Genomic DNA, 16204 nt, shown 5'->3' on the forward strand with positions numbered 1-16204 from the left:
AAACTGCTCTATGCTGAAGATTCCCCTGTGTCGGAAAACTTACCAACTAGTACAAACTTCCGAGACTCGGAATTTCACCATATTAATGGTTATACCTTTAAGCTCATTTAGTTTACTACTAGGCTTGGATCATCTTGCATTTCCAACCCGGTGCATGAGCTATCATTTATGTTACAGCCAGAATTATGTTAATTAATTAATTAATTCTGTTATACAGAATAATACACACCTCTTGATTCTGTCATGTGGTGTAACTGCTTATATCATGTGTAAATAAAAAAGATTCTATGGCTTTATATTGATGCGACTGCAACTATTCCTAAAATGCTTGAAGAAATGTGGTTAGAATTGTACTTTTAGTGCTGAACAAAATAACTATCATTGTCGCCGTTACTGTGCAGGCGTAATGCAAAATATTGTTCCCTCGGAATCACGGTGCATACTGTCTCACTTCTTTCCTTTTACTTGCTTAAGCCTCTCTTCACTCTTCACCTTAATTACAGAGTCAATCCTGTCAGATAGCGATGCCTCCAGTGTATTGGACGAGTTCCTGTCAGTGTTACTCCACACTTCCTCCTACTGAGTGAGAAATTCAGCTATGCCGTTGATTTTGAAGTGTCCTAATGCTTGTCAAACAAGTCACTCTCAGTTTTGGCCTTTGCACCTCATTCTTTTATGTAGTAGCAGCAGTACTGTGCTCTGCTTGGAAAGAAAGCACAAAAGGCCACCTCATTTCAGCACCTCGTCTCAGACAAAACTGTCAAAAACTGACCGTAATGTTTCAGTATTCATCCAGGTCTCCAACACTGCACATTCTGTTCTAGGGAGCTTCCCAATATATTTCTTACAACACTGATTTTCTCCTTATCTGGAATATAATAAAGCTTCATCAAATATCAGAATGAATTAGTGGTCAAATTCATGTTCTGATGCCTGATTTTTCAAAATAATCGACATTATCAATATTACTGATATTATTAGAATGTTATTCTGATATTCAGACCTGTAATAAATATTAACGATATTAATAACATGTAACAGTGTCTATTCAGAAACACTAAAATTACATACAATTGTGTCACTGAACATTTGAAGGCTTCGGCAGGAAAGAATTTAAGTTGCTAACTGCTCCTTCACCTGCTAACTATAATAAATTCAGAAATCACGCTGATGATCATACTCATCAATTCTTCAAATGCTCCTGGTTACACAACTGTTATAGAAAGGAAATTATTACAATCACACTATCCAGAGTCATCCAGATGAGGACTTTATCTCAGGGAGTTTTTCCTTGCCACTGATACCTCTGGCTTGTTCATTAGGCAAAAATATTAGTTAAATTATTCAGAATTTTTATAGTCCTGTAAAGCAGATTTCCAACAATACAAATAAAACTGAACTGAATTGAGACTCAGAAGGCAGACTGAAGGTCATGAAAGGAAAAAAACTCGAACTTATTGTTATTTCTTGTTATTAGGATGAACAAAATCTATCAATAGTTGTATCCAAGCTGAGATATGCAAAAAGAAAAGAATTTCACTGTGTATTGAATTATGTGACAAATGAAGGTTTATTCATTGGCTAGGCATGCATACATAATGTACTTCATGCTCAGGTAGATTTCTCAAGACATTTGAGCTTCAGCTCTTCAAAAAACCCTGAATACTGATGAAAACAGCCTCCAAGTATGTTCATGTTTAACTAGATGTGTTCCCTGTTGCTATACTATTGATTTGGTTAGTTTTGGTTAGTGACTTGTGTCCATTCTTTCTTTTGCATTTGTTGCTGTTCAACTGGTGCACATTCTTAAGGCATTTGTATCTCTCTTGTTCTTTTTAACCTAGTTTTTAGGATTAAATTCCGTATCACTTAAATGTTCTTTTGGATAAAAGTGTATGTCTCTCTGACCGAGTATGATCTTGATGTCCTGTGCTCGTTGCTGATGTAATAGATCAGCCCTCCTCCACCTGCTGCAGTACGGAAGCCTAAATAATCAGTGATAAGCTAATGTGGGGAAAGCACCTGCTGCCCAGAACAGCGTGTGTGTGTGAGACGTGCCATTTTACGTGTCATGTGACAGGCAGAAAATAATGGACTACGCTGTTCCATGTGGTGAGAAAGTGACACTCAACACTCCAACAGAGACTCAGGGGGTAAAGCAGCACCAGGCCATGCTGAATTCAGCCAGGAAGAGGAGAGAAGACTGAGACGCTGGCCAGGCTTAGAACAGAAAGAGTGTTGTTGAGAATACACCTCCTCAAACACTTCAAGCATGGGGTCAACTTCAGTTCAGGGTATGCAAGCAATTCACAGGATGTACCTAGTTCACCCTCACCTGAGACAATCACATCAATTTCACATAGAGATTTTATAGATTAGTAAGCTGTAATAAATGAGAACATCACATTCATAGTAGTCTCACAGTCCTGCACTTAAGTCTGGCATTTTTTATTAATAAATGTAGACTGCTTACTACAAGATGAAGAGGGCATTTGATGTACATTGCACATGGCAAAATACATTATTTTCTGTAGACTGCCTAAGAGTTGAAAAAAATACTTTTAAACTGGTGCAGAAATTGTAAAAGCCTTAAAAGAGTCTTAAAACCTGGAAACAAGTAAGCGTTTTTCCACTTCCTGTCCCATCATCCCGAAGTCACTGTTTTTTTTAAATGGGTTTTGGGTTAAATGCCTGTAAACAGGTCTGTGGTTAATGCGGTATATTCTCAATGCGGTTATGTTCTATGACATAACACATCAGTGATACACTGTATGTCTTGAAAAAGGTGGTTGCTAACAAGAGGCTAAATAGGACTACAGAGGTTGTAAGGAATGTCATCACACCCCAAGGAAAACACATGTACTACAGCCTTGTTGTGTTTACGCTTGTGCTCTTGCAGACTATTCCAATTCGGATTACTTAACAAAAGAGCACAGTGCATCCTTATCAGTGAACATTGAAACTTGAACATTGAAGACTGAAAGCCATGTGTCATTGAAGTGTCATAGTTCATTTACAGCCCCACTGTTTTACTTCTACTTCAAAATTCATGAAAGGGTACATGATACATTTTTTTGAACACAGAATTTATTTTCTGCAGTAAATCCAAAAGACAGTGGAAAAATCCTGTTGGCTTTTTGTCAAAAGAAGCAGAATGATATTAACGTCTGGGTTGTCCTCCAAAAATGTGTTATCCCTGCAGCACTTTACCATTACTGTAAAAAATTGTGTCACTGTCTTAAAAAGCCTCCCTTAACCGAGGCACATCAGTGAATATACAGTACAAGACAAACAGCTTCGTGTACCCAGCTGTGTAAGATGATACAAACAATAATAACAATGGCACAACTAAAATGTTCACCGATTATCTGCTGCCTTCACATGAAACGTGATCTGTAAAGGATACTACTCTTGCAATCTCTCGCTATGCAACATTGGATAACAAAAATATAATATACTTTATGAAATCTTCAAAAGAAGCAATATTTCGCTCATTTCCCCAGAAGACTCCATGCTTGATGATATATAATAAGGAATTGTTTTAGATTACACAATTTAAATATAATAGCAGTTTTACAGTGTTGATTGGAGCTCGATGCATTGATGTGGTAATGGCAGGAAATGAGTACAGTAGAGTAGTGTTACGGGGCTGGGATTATAGTAGTTCAGTAAGTGCTTTTGGATTTTGAAACCCCTCAATGATGATACCACATCCACCCACCAGCAGTCCTGTGCTCAGAAACTGACAACCGATGAAAGATCAATTATAATCACTGGAATTATAATGTTGGGCTGGGAAACTTTACGTAGCAACAGATTCCAGATCAAGTGAAGCTTACATGTTTTACTGTTACAGAAAAAAAAAAAAGTATGTTCGTTCATCTTCAGTAAGCTTTTTCTCACAGTGGATCTGGAGTTTGTCTCTCTAACGCTGAACGAGAGGAGGGAACACACCCTGAACAGGACACTGATCCATCACAGGACACCACACACACACATACACACACACACACACAACCCAGCTCATCTTAAAAAACATTCACACACTCGTTTACACCCAGGAGCAATTCAGGTGTTCAGTCCACCTATCAGTATAATTGTTTGTAAAGTTGGTAAAAAAGATATATCAAGCTCCGGATCAAACCATGGACCCCTGAGCATTAAGCAGCAACAATTCCCGCTGCTCTTATACTTTAACCAAAAATGACACATACATTTTCATATTGCTTTTTTGTCATATGCATTTCTCCACTAGTAGTATAACCAAAATGATCAAAATGTCATCTCATGATCTAGTTCTAGGTTTAATTGTAAACATTCAACAAAAAACGAGCATCTTCAAGTTTTTCTAAACATGGAGCATGCTTTCCCGTTCAATAAACTCACTCTCAAATCAGCAGGGGAATAAACAGAGAAAGAATGCGGCAGAAAGGAAATAACACTGCGCCATAAAAACAGAGGCGCAGTGGAATGGTGGTGTCGTATATCTATTCTCCCTTTCTGACAGGCAAACCAGACACGAGGCCACAGGGAGCGTGCGTGTGCATGCACACACACACACACACACACATACACACACACTCCCAATCAGCTCTGCCACTGTTGTTTTGTTAGCTTCCATTGGACCCAGTGACATTCATGAACTAGTGTGCACTTTGGGGCCTCGAGCTCCAGTCCCTCTCTGAGACAGGAAGTCCTGGAATGCTTGGTAACCTAAGGAGTCGAGCTACCATGGCAACGATCAGTCCAGCATACTTTTTTAACATAATATCGTGCATCATGATAGCTCTTTTAAAATTTATCCTGCGGTAATATTGGGATAGACCAATAAATCCCACTTGAGTGGCTCTGAATCCCTGCTGCGGATGTCGTTTTTCACTCTGTAAAAGCCTTCAAATGTCTGTAAAAGGTGGAACAGAGCCAATGCTCACAGGATGAGACTGATGTTCTTCAAAGAGACACAAAGACCCAAACGGAGGGGGCTCGGCTCGACTTCCACAAGATATTCCTAATAACTTTGTCCAACGAGACAAGAGACCGTCATCCGAGCAATTCACCATGGCCTCGTTTTCCTCTATGACTTCCTTTATGCTGAAATGGGGCATTTATTGAAACCCAACTACAACAATTCAGTGTAGCGTAAAGAGCTAACAATGCGATATGTGAGTTCAGAAGGACAAATGTACATGATGCTAGATGATACAGTATCCAGTAAAAAGCAAGTCTTTTACTGATGTCCATTATTTGTCGTTTTGTTACAGCTGGACTGGGATCTCTGCTGTGCCTTACAACTGTTTATAACCACTGGCTCAAGTAGAACTAACTATAGCTCTAATACACGCTGTGAGACGACATGCATCTTGGCTTCATGTATTACTTCAGATGAAAATACTTTACTTTTTATCCCTCCCAATGCTCTCCTCTTCTAAGAATCAAGGGGCCCTGAGCATTAGAAAATACATTTTCACCCCACTAAAATGCACATATTTTCCCATCTGTACAGAAGGTATGTTATAGACACAGAAAAACAAAGTTTACACACAACTACAATCGCACAACAGCTACTGTATATTAGCCTCAGCACAAAATTCTAATATTCATGGCTAACATTGTCTAAAGGCATAAATTGTGTCCCGAATGACTTATTACACACTATGCACTTGCCCTATGCCCTCTAGTGTATGAATAGAACATCAATGCTTTTATCACTAATCGGAAATATAAGCAGACGATGGCAAATGACGTCAAGTGCATGTAATGCGACGCCTCTAGCTTTAGCAAAATACTGTGAATCTTAAAATGTTAAAAAAACAAATCACAGTATTGTCGGCCATCTTTAAAAATTGTTTCTCATCCAGGGTCAGAACACGGTAGCTCCGCCCCTCTTCCTCCACGTAAGCACAACTGCATCATCCAAGTGCACTTCTTTACACTATTTGCACTATAACATGGAGCAGAATTGTGCATAAGTATATGGTTTGGGATGCACCTATAATCAATCACATAACAAGACTGTAAATATATTTCATAGTCGAATTCAAAGACCCTTAATGATACCAAGACAGAGCATGCTTACTGGTTTCTATGGGACAAAAAGTGTTGTAGTTCTGGTCTAAATAAAAGGTCAGCAAGTCCTTCCCGCTGCTCACCAAATCCATGTGAAGTATTCCAGGATTTGACTTGGCTGCATTTGTCTTGCTAATCCGTTCTCTCTGGCAAAATGTTGGGTTGTTTTGGCTGTGTAAGTACTGAAGTGGTGGGTCCTTCATATTATCACAGAAGATCCAAAATGAAGGATGTGCTAATTTTAGCTGTCTCTAGACATGAGGATTTACATAATACTTCTTGTAAATTTACTGTAATTACTGTAAATGCATAATAAAGAGGCCATTAGATAGTTAGCTAGCTGTTTATAACCAAATTGAGCAGGTTGGCTTTAAAAAGACAGCTAACTCTTAAACCACGACACTTAAAGCTGAAAACGGAGGAAATGGTTCCGGTTTCTAGCCACAAAATCACAGCTAAATTGCTAACTGCAACATAATTGCTAACTGTCAGCGCAAGAAGACACAAGAGATGTAAACTGCGGCTCGAATTCTATTTGATGTGGCTTTGTGGCAAGGTTAATTGACATTAACTGTATGGAAAGATTTTATGTGAAAATTGTGACAGTTTTATGTCTTAATTCAGCTAGTTAAGTAAAGTAAACAAAGAATCAGAATTAGATTAGAGTCTCCAGCATCAGTGCTTTGTAAATGCCAGAAGTAAACCTGTAACTTGAGGTTTTCTGACACAGCACAGACAGCGTTTTGGTTTCTCTAAATCCTGACAAACTGCATTTTTTTTCTCTTACTGGCTTCAAGAATGAAAGAAAAAAGAGATGAGTGGGGAAAATGGCTGTTTACAGCTACGCTAACATAACTGAGAACAGGAACTACTATTTTCCCAGATGCTTCTCGACATTAAACATAACTATAAAAAAAAATACAACATACAATATCTATCAGGTTATAACACATTTATAATAAATGTGTAATCTTTGAAACATTTCTATGGAATAGAAATAGGAATAAAACAATAGAAAAAATAATCCACTTCAAATTAGTAGCACTCTACTGCTGATCCTTTGTTGTCATTAACACATCACGTTCCTTACATGGAGGAATTACATTTCTATTCCTCACTGAATTCTTTTCTACTCACGATTTTTTACAGCTTAGCAACAAAACCCAGCATGCAGTTCCTACCTCTCAGCCAAGAGTATTTGGAACTAAAAGCTTAGACTTTAACAAGCACCAATCCTCCGATTCCTCCTTACCAAACTTCATCATCATTGTTAAAGATAATGTCCGCTCATCTCTCCTCAATCTTATATGTATTTTTATATATTTATATATATAAACATCTCATATGTAAAACTGGGGATAAACCTCAATAGCAAAAAAAAGAGGTGACATCATTTCTATATGATTGATTTGAGTAACATCGACATAAATAGTTTTCGTACAGCCAACATGATTGAACGTGTTTTTTCCCACCAAAGCTCTGAATAAAATCACTCAGCTCACACCTGAGCTAAGAATCAAACCCATGATGCCACACTGCAATACCGCTGTGCTATTCCACCATGCTTGCTTTAAGTGACTACATTTAAATAAGCAATCAAATCACGTTTTGTTAATAATGATGTTTTTATGTAATCTAGACGTAATATTTTTTCCTCAATCCGACTGCCTTTATATTTCAGAGAGTATGTATAAGCCTTGGTCTGTACTGTGCATCTTCATAATCTAATAGCTGGCTTAGGATGGACAAGGGATGTCATTTATGGACATTTGAAGCATCTGTTATATCAGCAATATCAAACCCTCTACCGCCTTCAGACCCACAGTGCTTTTCCCTAGTAAACAGACACACACCTTTGCAAAGAAAAACAAACTATGTAAAGCCCAGTGGTTAGAGACGAGTACGTAAAGCAACTGTAGATTAAACAGGTTAATTAATAACCGTAGTTAAAATGAGAGCTGATTTCTTCACACAGAAAGAGAAACATTTCCTTTATTGCTTATCGACACGTACAGAATGATCAGATACAGAAAGAGGTGTAGTGTATAGTCAGAGTTGTGGAAAGACAACCTCTATGTTTTCATCAGAAATAACAAGTCTGTAGTTTTTGTAGTGCCAAAGGTAAAAGTGTCAACCAAGACCCACAAGAGGTCTTCACCTCTGCTGTGGTTAACCTCTGAACCTGGACAGGATGCAGAAAGTCAAATGATCTCTTCATCAGATTAGGTAACATTTTACTAATCAAACTGTGGTTAAATGTAATTGTATCTTAGTGTAATTACTGCACAAAACATTTTCTATTAAAATACATTGAAGGATATGGGAGCTATCTATAACACTGTCAGAAGTGTTTGTCAGATCATTAAGCATCTCTGGCTCCCTGCGAGAGGTGACCTATAGTCAAATATCAGCATGGGTCAGTCAACAAGGCATTTAAACATGAAGACTACTTTTAACTGGGAAGAGCTTGAAATGCTGTATAAATATTGACAGGAACAAGTGAAATTTCAGCCTATCAGTTCAGGCAGAAGATTCTTCCTTACTGTCGCAATGATTTACGCAACACAAGCGCTGGAAACCAAATAATACTCCCCAGAGACTAAACTCATATTTTCCAGGGAAAACAGAAGGAAAACAAGGACTTACAAAAAAACCAAACAAGTCACCCAACAATACAGCTACACAAGTAACTCTGTACAGAGATAAAAGGTGCACCTTTTTGGTAGCCCGTGACGGGGACCTCCTGCTGGGTTTGGGTATCTCACGACCGGTTGGCAGTTTGGACACGGAGTTGTTCTCCCGCTTGCTGGGGGTCGATGGAGGGGAGGAGGAAGAGGCTGATGGATTGATTCGCACAGCCATGTCCTCTGTGCAGGTGAGGCGCAGACTGCGCAGGTACTCATCCGTCTCACGGTCCACCACCAGCAGCCTGGTTTCATGCTCCAGCACCTTGATCCTCTGAACCACCTAAGCAGCACAGAAACAATAGAAACGTCAAAACTAACCTCTATCCAATAAGAAAAAAAAGCATTTTTGTCAAATTTTGCTCAGTTTTAATAGGATGCAATGCACACACTAATATATTTATGAAACATAATAGTAGCCCATGATGGACTGGTGTCCTCTCCAGAGTGTGTGTTCCTTTACCCTTCCAGGATAAAGCACTTACTGAAGCTGAATGAATGAATAAACAAAAGAACATTCTCCTACATCAGATTACAAGGCGGCTAAAATATGCACAAACCCTACGTTTGAATATAATACTGTTTTTCGCAGTACTAAAAATTGGCCAGAATTTTGCAATAATTGCAGTCACCTCCGACTATAGCTGCATTATTTCTAGAAGAGGCCTCTTGAAATAGGACCGTCATCAAAGCACTGGTCCTGTAGCCTGCCTCTGAATGCCATTCATACCCTCAAATTTCATTGTCATATTGAGCCACTGATGAAGAACAGACACACATGCAGCGCTTTCAAGTGCCAGCTTGAGACAACCAGACATCCAGAACCATTTTACTGAACCAGCAGTTAGCGTGATTAACGATGTTGATCTGAGCTGGACATCTTGCGCTTGGAATTGAACTTAATTCAGGAGGGTCATATTTGGGATGTGTATCACACCAAGCATGAAGACTTTTCTATAATATACAATATGTGTCATGATAAATATGATTGGCCAAGAAACTTCTAACAATACCACAAAAACCAGCAGCACAGAATAAGTTGGTAAATATGTTTATAAAATAATTATAATATTACAAAATATAGATTGTTGCCCAACTCTAAGGGCATGCTTGATGTGCTAATTGTGATTTTTCAAGTCAATGCATTTATGTACTAACACACACACACAAACATAAGTTTATATATTCACACATTTTAGTACTGGTGCCATGTTGGTGTAGTGAGTAGTGTTGCCCCCTCACTCCAACTCCAGGACCTGCGGTTCGTTCTTGACCTACGGTGACTGTCTGTGTGGAGTTTCAGTGCATGCTCTCCACATGTCTGTGTCTCCAGTTACCTCCCACCTCCCAACATGCTGCAAGATGGATTGGCTATTCTAAATTGCACCTAGAATGTGTGTATAGTGTGCTGAGATGTGTGTATGGTGTTCTGAGCTCTGCCTGGTGTCCCATTCAAGGTGGATTCCAGCCTTATGCCCAGTGTTCCTGGGACAGGTCCACTATGACCCAACAATTGCTGGCAAAGTTATGTATATTTTTAATAACCTTAAAAAGAGATATATTTTTTTAAATTAGTCCAGAAAGGTAGTGACATCAAGGGACATTGGTGGGATTTTAAACAAGGTTTTGTGTGTAGTGAAAAAGCATGTACAGTAAGTGTGCTGTAATACTCAAAAATTGTGAACTTTTATACAGTTTCCACACAAAGTAAACAATCACTTCACATCATTTCTATTTAACTCTACTTTTAAAGTAGTAGGTCAAGTAATCGCATTTTGAAAAAAAGTTTCTCTAAATAGATCCTTCTAGAAACTCATACTGTTCTGTCACACCAGGTTTTGTTGTTTTCCCTTTTTCATGCGCTTTGTTTTCGTACACAACGGTCAAAGTCAAATTAGACGCTAGAAATGAAAGTGCGTGTATAGTCGGAGTCTTACGGCAACTAGCAGGCGCTTTGGGGGGAATAAGCTGCTGCTCGCCTGTTGAACTTCAATGCAAGACGCTGGAAAAGTATAACATGCTGACTTTCCAACATCTTTATTGCTAGAACATATCAAATAAATATAATGCTCTTTTTTCATAAGTTTGTTCAGCCAACATGATTAAATATCAATACAACATCTCAGATGATGTGTTAATATGTGGTAAGAGGTTTACTATATTATTCTATTAAAATTAGAAGGCTATTCAGTGGGTTACCGAATTTTAAGATGAGCTGGTGTGTGTGTGTGTGTGTGGGCTGCTTACTTGCTGATGGGTTTCTCTCTCCACATTTTCCCCGTTCACCTCCACCACTCGGTCCCCTGCGCGCAGTCCTGACGCCTCGGCTGGAGACGCAGGCTCCACTTTGCGGATGTATTGGCCGGTTTTCCCCTTCTCTCCATGCAAATGAAACCCGTAGCCATTCTCACCTTTGGTCATGCAGCAAAGCCGCGGTTTCAGGTCGCTCGCCATGCTTTTCGCTTCAGCATCCAAAAAGTCCACGCGCGAATATAGCCTGTTTTAACCGGAGACTAATCCCAAAGAAAAAAGACATTTATCCCAGAAGCCTCGCGCTACAAAAAGCACATTGCCTTATATCAGAATTCTGGTGCTAAGTCTTCACAGAGTGCATGACATAAAAAAAGGGTCCAGTCGTCCTTTTCATTAAGCTGAGATCCAAAACAGCACTTTATTTTATTGCGCAAGCCCGTGCGTATTCGCGTGTGCACCGTCCATTTGCTTTGCTTTGCGATTTTTCTCCAGACCTGAAACAAATGCAACGTCTGAAATGCCTAAGTTTATCAGTTGTATGTCAGCTTTAGTGATAAGCAGCAGGAGGGTCCCTGTGTAACATCCTGACAGCAAGAGCAACAGGCGATATGCCCTGTTAAGTCTCCCATCACTGTGTGCGTGCGTGCGCGCGCGCGCGTGTGTACAGCCCACACTACACTTTAGTGAAAGTAAAGAACCCCTGCGAAGGCACTGGGTCTTTAGACACACGCTTTCTGGAAGCCAGCACCGCCCTTGCAGAAGTTTTCTGGAAAGATGGAGACACACTGAATTTGCATGTTTTTCCCCTCTAAAAAAGAAGCTGTTTATGTGTGTTGGTTGTATTATTTAGAAAGCAACAGATGGTCCAGGCGCTTTTTATATCCAGGCATAAACTTGGAGAGTCTCTTAAAAAGTGCAAATATTTATTCCACATTGACGTGAGAAAAAAAAAAAAATACAAATGAGATTCATGTGACAGACATTCAACGGGGTATTAAAGGTCTTAAGGCAGGCAACTGAAGGATGAAGAGAGTTACAGTGTAAACACAAAGCGATGCTGCCGCCTACTGGCTAACATCCGCTAACAAGAGGAAACTTTGTCTTTCAACAAATGAAATGATTTATTTGCTGCTCCAAGAAGTGTTCTTGTGCCAATTTTTCAGCTATCTTTTCACATATACCTTCTTTAAACGTTTCCAGAAATCCCACCATATTCTTCTGTTTCATTGACCCCCCCTTGTACACTTTTATCACTTTTCCCCCTTACTTCTTCAACATACACTGACCAGGCATACCATTATGACCACTTGCCTAATATTGGTGTTGGTCCCCTTTTTGCTTCTAAAACAGCCCTGACCCATCATGCACTGTGTATTCTGACACCTTCTTCAGCAATTTGAGCAGCAGTAGCTCGTCTGTTGGATCGGATCACACGGGCCAGCCTTCACTCCCCACGTGCATCAATGAGCCTTGGCCGCCCATGATCCATTCACCACTGTTCCTTCCTTGGACCACTTTTGATAGATACTGACCACTGCAGCTCGGGAACAACCCACAAGAACTGCAGTTTTGGAGATGCTCTGATCCAGTCGTCTAGCCATCACTATTTGGTCCTTGTCATCTCGCTCAAATCCTTACGCTTGCTCATTTTTTCTGTTTCTAACACATCAACTTTGAGGACAAAATGTTCACTTGCTGTCTAATATATCCCACCCACTAACAGGTGCCATGATGAGGAGATTATTAAGGGTGTCTTGGCTCACCACAATATATAGTCATGAGTCAGATTTACATGAAATATACATCAGGTGTAGGTGTTGTGACAGTGAGCCAGTAACAGGAAAACCTGCTAGAGTTGAGAGAAAATTGAAATCAGAAAATATAGTAGATATCAGTGAAACTGAGTTAGAGTTTGCTCCCAATCAAACTCTGATCTTTTGTCATTCTCAAAAACAGCATTCATTAAGGGGAAATATATATATATATGTCTACAAAGGTTACATAAAAATACACAGAGGTCTGGACATAAATACTGCAAAAATAGAAAATAGTTCTTGGACAAATCAGTGCCATTATAAACAACGCTGTCTTTAGTTAGGAAGATTTCATACTGTACAAGAAATAACAATCATTGTGAAGTTAAAGGAGCTTCGTATACAGTAGTTCTCAGCGACAACATCATTACACAATACTTGTATGGAAAAAGCTGTCGAGTCATAGCAAAAATGATATAATGATAAGGAACGTAAGACAGAAAGCAGCAGTTGCTCAGAAAAAGCCACAAGACAACCTGAAAGTAGAAGGAATAACAATTATACAGAGAACAATAAGCAATAAACTGCACCCTAATCATATCCATTCCTACATCCCACGCAAAACTCCTCTGCTACAACAGAAGAAGAGAAACGAAGAAAAGCTTTTAGACAAATCTGAACACTTTCAGAACAATATACACTGGTTAGATGAAACAAAAAAACAAACTCTAGGAATAATTCAGCTTGTCATGTTTGAAGAAAGAATTGTGTCTGATCTTCCATAGCCACTGTGAAGTAGGAATGTGGGAACATCATGATACAGTGCTGCTTTTCTGCAAACAAAACTGTGCATTACACGTCATCAAAGGAAACATGCATGGAAAAATTGATCTGCACATGAAGTGATGTAACAGGATAAGAACTGAATCTCACTGGCCAAGAATCTGAGTAGAAGACACATGCTTCAAGAAAACACTGACTCCAAACATTTGGCTAAAATATCTCAAGGCCTTACATGCCCTAGCCACCATCCTGACATAAATCCCATTGAAAATCTATTAATGAATTTGGAATTGCAATTTTAACTTATGGACCTCTGTAACCTTGACAGGGGATAGAGGAATGGGACCAATGAAGTAATGTTGGTAATTTATGATGTCGGAATATGTTATAAGTAAATCTTATAAGTATGTTATATGTAAGTCAAAAGAAATGATGTGTGCCAGGTCCATTAGGTAACAAAAATATTTTGATGTTCAACCTTTCACAGTGAAAAAGATGTGATTAAAAAATATGTGTAAAACGTTTGTCTTTTTACAATCTATTCTCTCTTTTTTATTTTTATTGAAATTGATATAGGCATATATTGAAAGTTATAGAAGTATTTTTAAGCTATATAAAGGCAATATCAGGTGGTAAACTGCCCAAAAGTATGCACAGCACTGACAGTGCAATATTAATATAAATAAAATAAAATAAAAAAATAAAATAAATAAAAAAATAAAATCATATTAAAATAAGGATTCTAAAAATTCTTCTTCTTCCCACTATTAGTAGTTTTAGTAGTAGTACACTTCCTGCTCTCCTTGCTATTATTATTATTATTATTATTATTAATAATAATAATAATAAAATTGTTATTTTTTGATTACTTATTAATTGTAATTTTGACTTTTAACTTCAAGTCAGAAACTGCAGCATATCTCCTACTTCCTGTATATCTATACCGAAAGGTTTTAACATACTTAGGCACTTTCTTAATGTGTGCCATCACATAAACACCACATAATCACTGCTAGCTTATTGTATATAAACATGGGTATCTGGTTATTACAGACTCAACAGCAACAATGTGTAGACATCAAGACAACAGCAATATCCTTATATGTCAAATTAAAACATTTTCAGCCAGGTCAAATGTCTCTTATAATCTTTGTGCATGGTTGGTTGAGATTTGTTTATTCTGTGTCTGTTTTTGGTGCTTTGTAATGATACTATGTACATTTTAGGAACAATACTGTACAACAAACCTGAAATAAGGAGACTATAAATGATGCTTTGTGTGAGCTTCAATTCAAGTTTTTCCTGTACTTTTCCTGGCCAGGTTGAAGATCATACCTTCCTCTTCTCCAGATGGAGGGTTTCATCCATGTCTCCAACTTGAACCCAGTGAACCAAGCTTGTCGTTGCTTTTGCCTCCACCCATCGGTCTGGCACCAGATAATAAAAATTATAAATAGTTAAAATAATCAAATGGCATGTGAGCTAAATTTTGGGCCAGTTCACTTACCATAGATGTTGTAGAACAGCTATTCGTACCACTTCAGTGAGAGCTCTCTATGAGTGTGCTCATCATGTCATTCCTGCATTGTAATGTTAACCCTGGTTAAGGAAGGGGAATCATAATTCTACTGTGTTTTACTGGCCAAATCCAGAGGTGCTGTAAAGGTGTTTCAGGGTTGGAGAAATTCCACAAACAGACCCAAAAGATCTGTAGTCTTCTTGAATCTGAAACACTTAGTTATATATCATCAGTGGAGCACAAAAATCTCTAAGGAGCTGATAAACAGACAAAATGATGTTCATGAGGCTCCATGGAATTTGTTTTACATTTACAAGGGTCTCTGGCTATAAAACCACTTAGAAGCTCTGATGTATACACAATGTGAAATACTATTCTAAGTCATATGTTAAGTATTTTATATGCGTGTCCTTGTACAACTTGGAAGTTGTATTTCTTGTTCCTGGCCATTGGAGGGCGAGCGTGTCTGTTCAATACGGATGAGAAAATCACTCCTGAGAATCGATCCTCACATAAATCATTCAAATGTTGTGTTTTATGCACAATACATATTTAATGTTTATGTTTAACCGTAATGGTTTTTAAGGTTATACGATTACTATTATATGACACTCAGCCACAGACATTAGCCTCCATATTGGTTGGTATATTTGATTAAAATGAAAAGCAGTGGTCTTTTCTAATCTTTAACTGTCCAGTTTGTGTGAACCTTTGCCCATTATAGCGACATTATTCATAATCACACTCTCCGGTGTCACCCAGATGAGGATGGGTTCCCTTATGAGTCTGGTTTTTCTCAAGGTTTCTTCCTCTTAACATCCAAGGGAGTTTTTTTTCCTTGCCAAAGTCGCCTCAGGCTTGCTCATTAGGGATTAATACAAATAAAATGAAACAAAAATCTAATATTAATCTTGAACTTTTTGTACTATATCTCTGATGTTCTGTAAAGCTGCTTTAAGATGATGTTTGTTAAAAGTGCTAAACCAAACAAACTGAATTGAATTATAGCCTCACGTTCCTGTTCTAGTCATTCTGAGATGCTTTTCTGCTGAACGCTGTTGTAAAGGGTGCTTCACTTTCACCAACAGAACGTCTGTCAAATTTGATAGACTGTTCAATCCCAGGAGATCAGTGGTTTCTGAAAT

General features: G+C 38.4%; 1 protein-coding gene across 1 annotated transcript in view; it reads right to left on the minus strand.

The window, feature by feature from the left end:
* The window catches only part of LOC131343014 (Na(+)/H(+) exchange regulatory cofactor NHE-RF2), a 43235-nt gene extending 31534 nt beyond the window's left edge, over positions 1-11701 (minus strand). Inside the window, exons 1-2 of the mRNA XM_058374360.1 lie at positions 10998-11701; positions 8782-9033 (exon numbers count right to left, since the gene is read on the minus strand). Coding sequence (XP_058230343.1) covers positions 8782-9033; positions 10998-11204 — 459 coding nt within the window. The 5' untranslated portion in view covers positions 11205-11701. The remainder of the gene's footprint in view (positions 1-8781; positions 9034-10997) is intronic.
* Between the last annotated feature and the right edge of the window lie 4503 nt (positions 11702-16204).

This window comes from Hemibagrus wyckioides, linkage group LG02 (assembly GCF_019097595.1).
Source record: "Hemibagrus wyckioides isolate EC202008001 linkage group LG02, SWU_Hwy_1.0, whole genome shotgun sequence".
Taxonomy (NCBI): Eukaryota; Metazoa; Chordata; class Actinopteri; order Siluriformes; family Bagridae; genus Hemibagrus; species Hemibagrus wyckioides.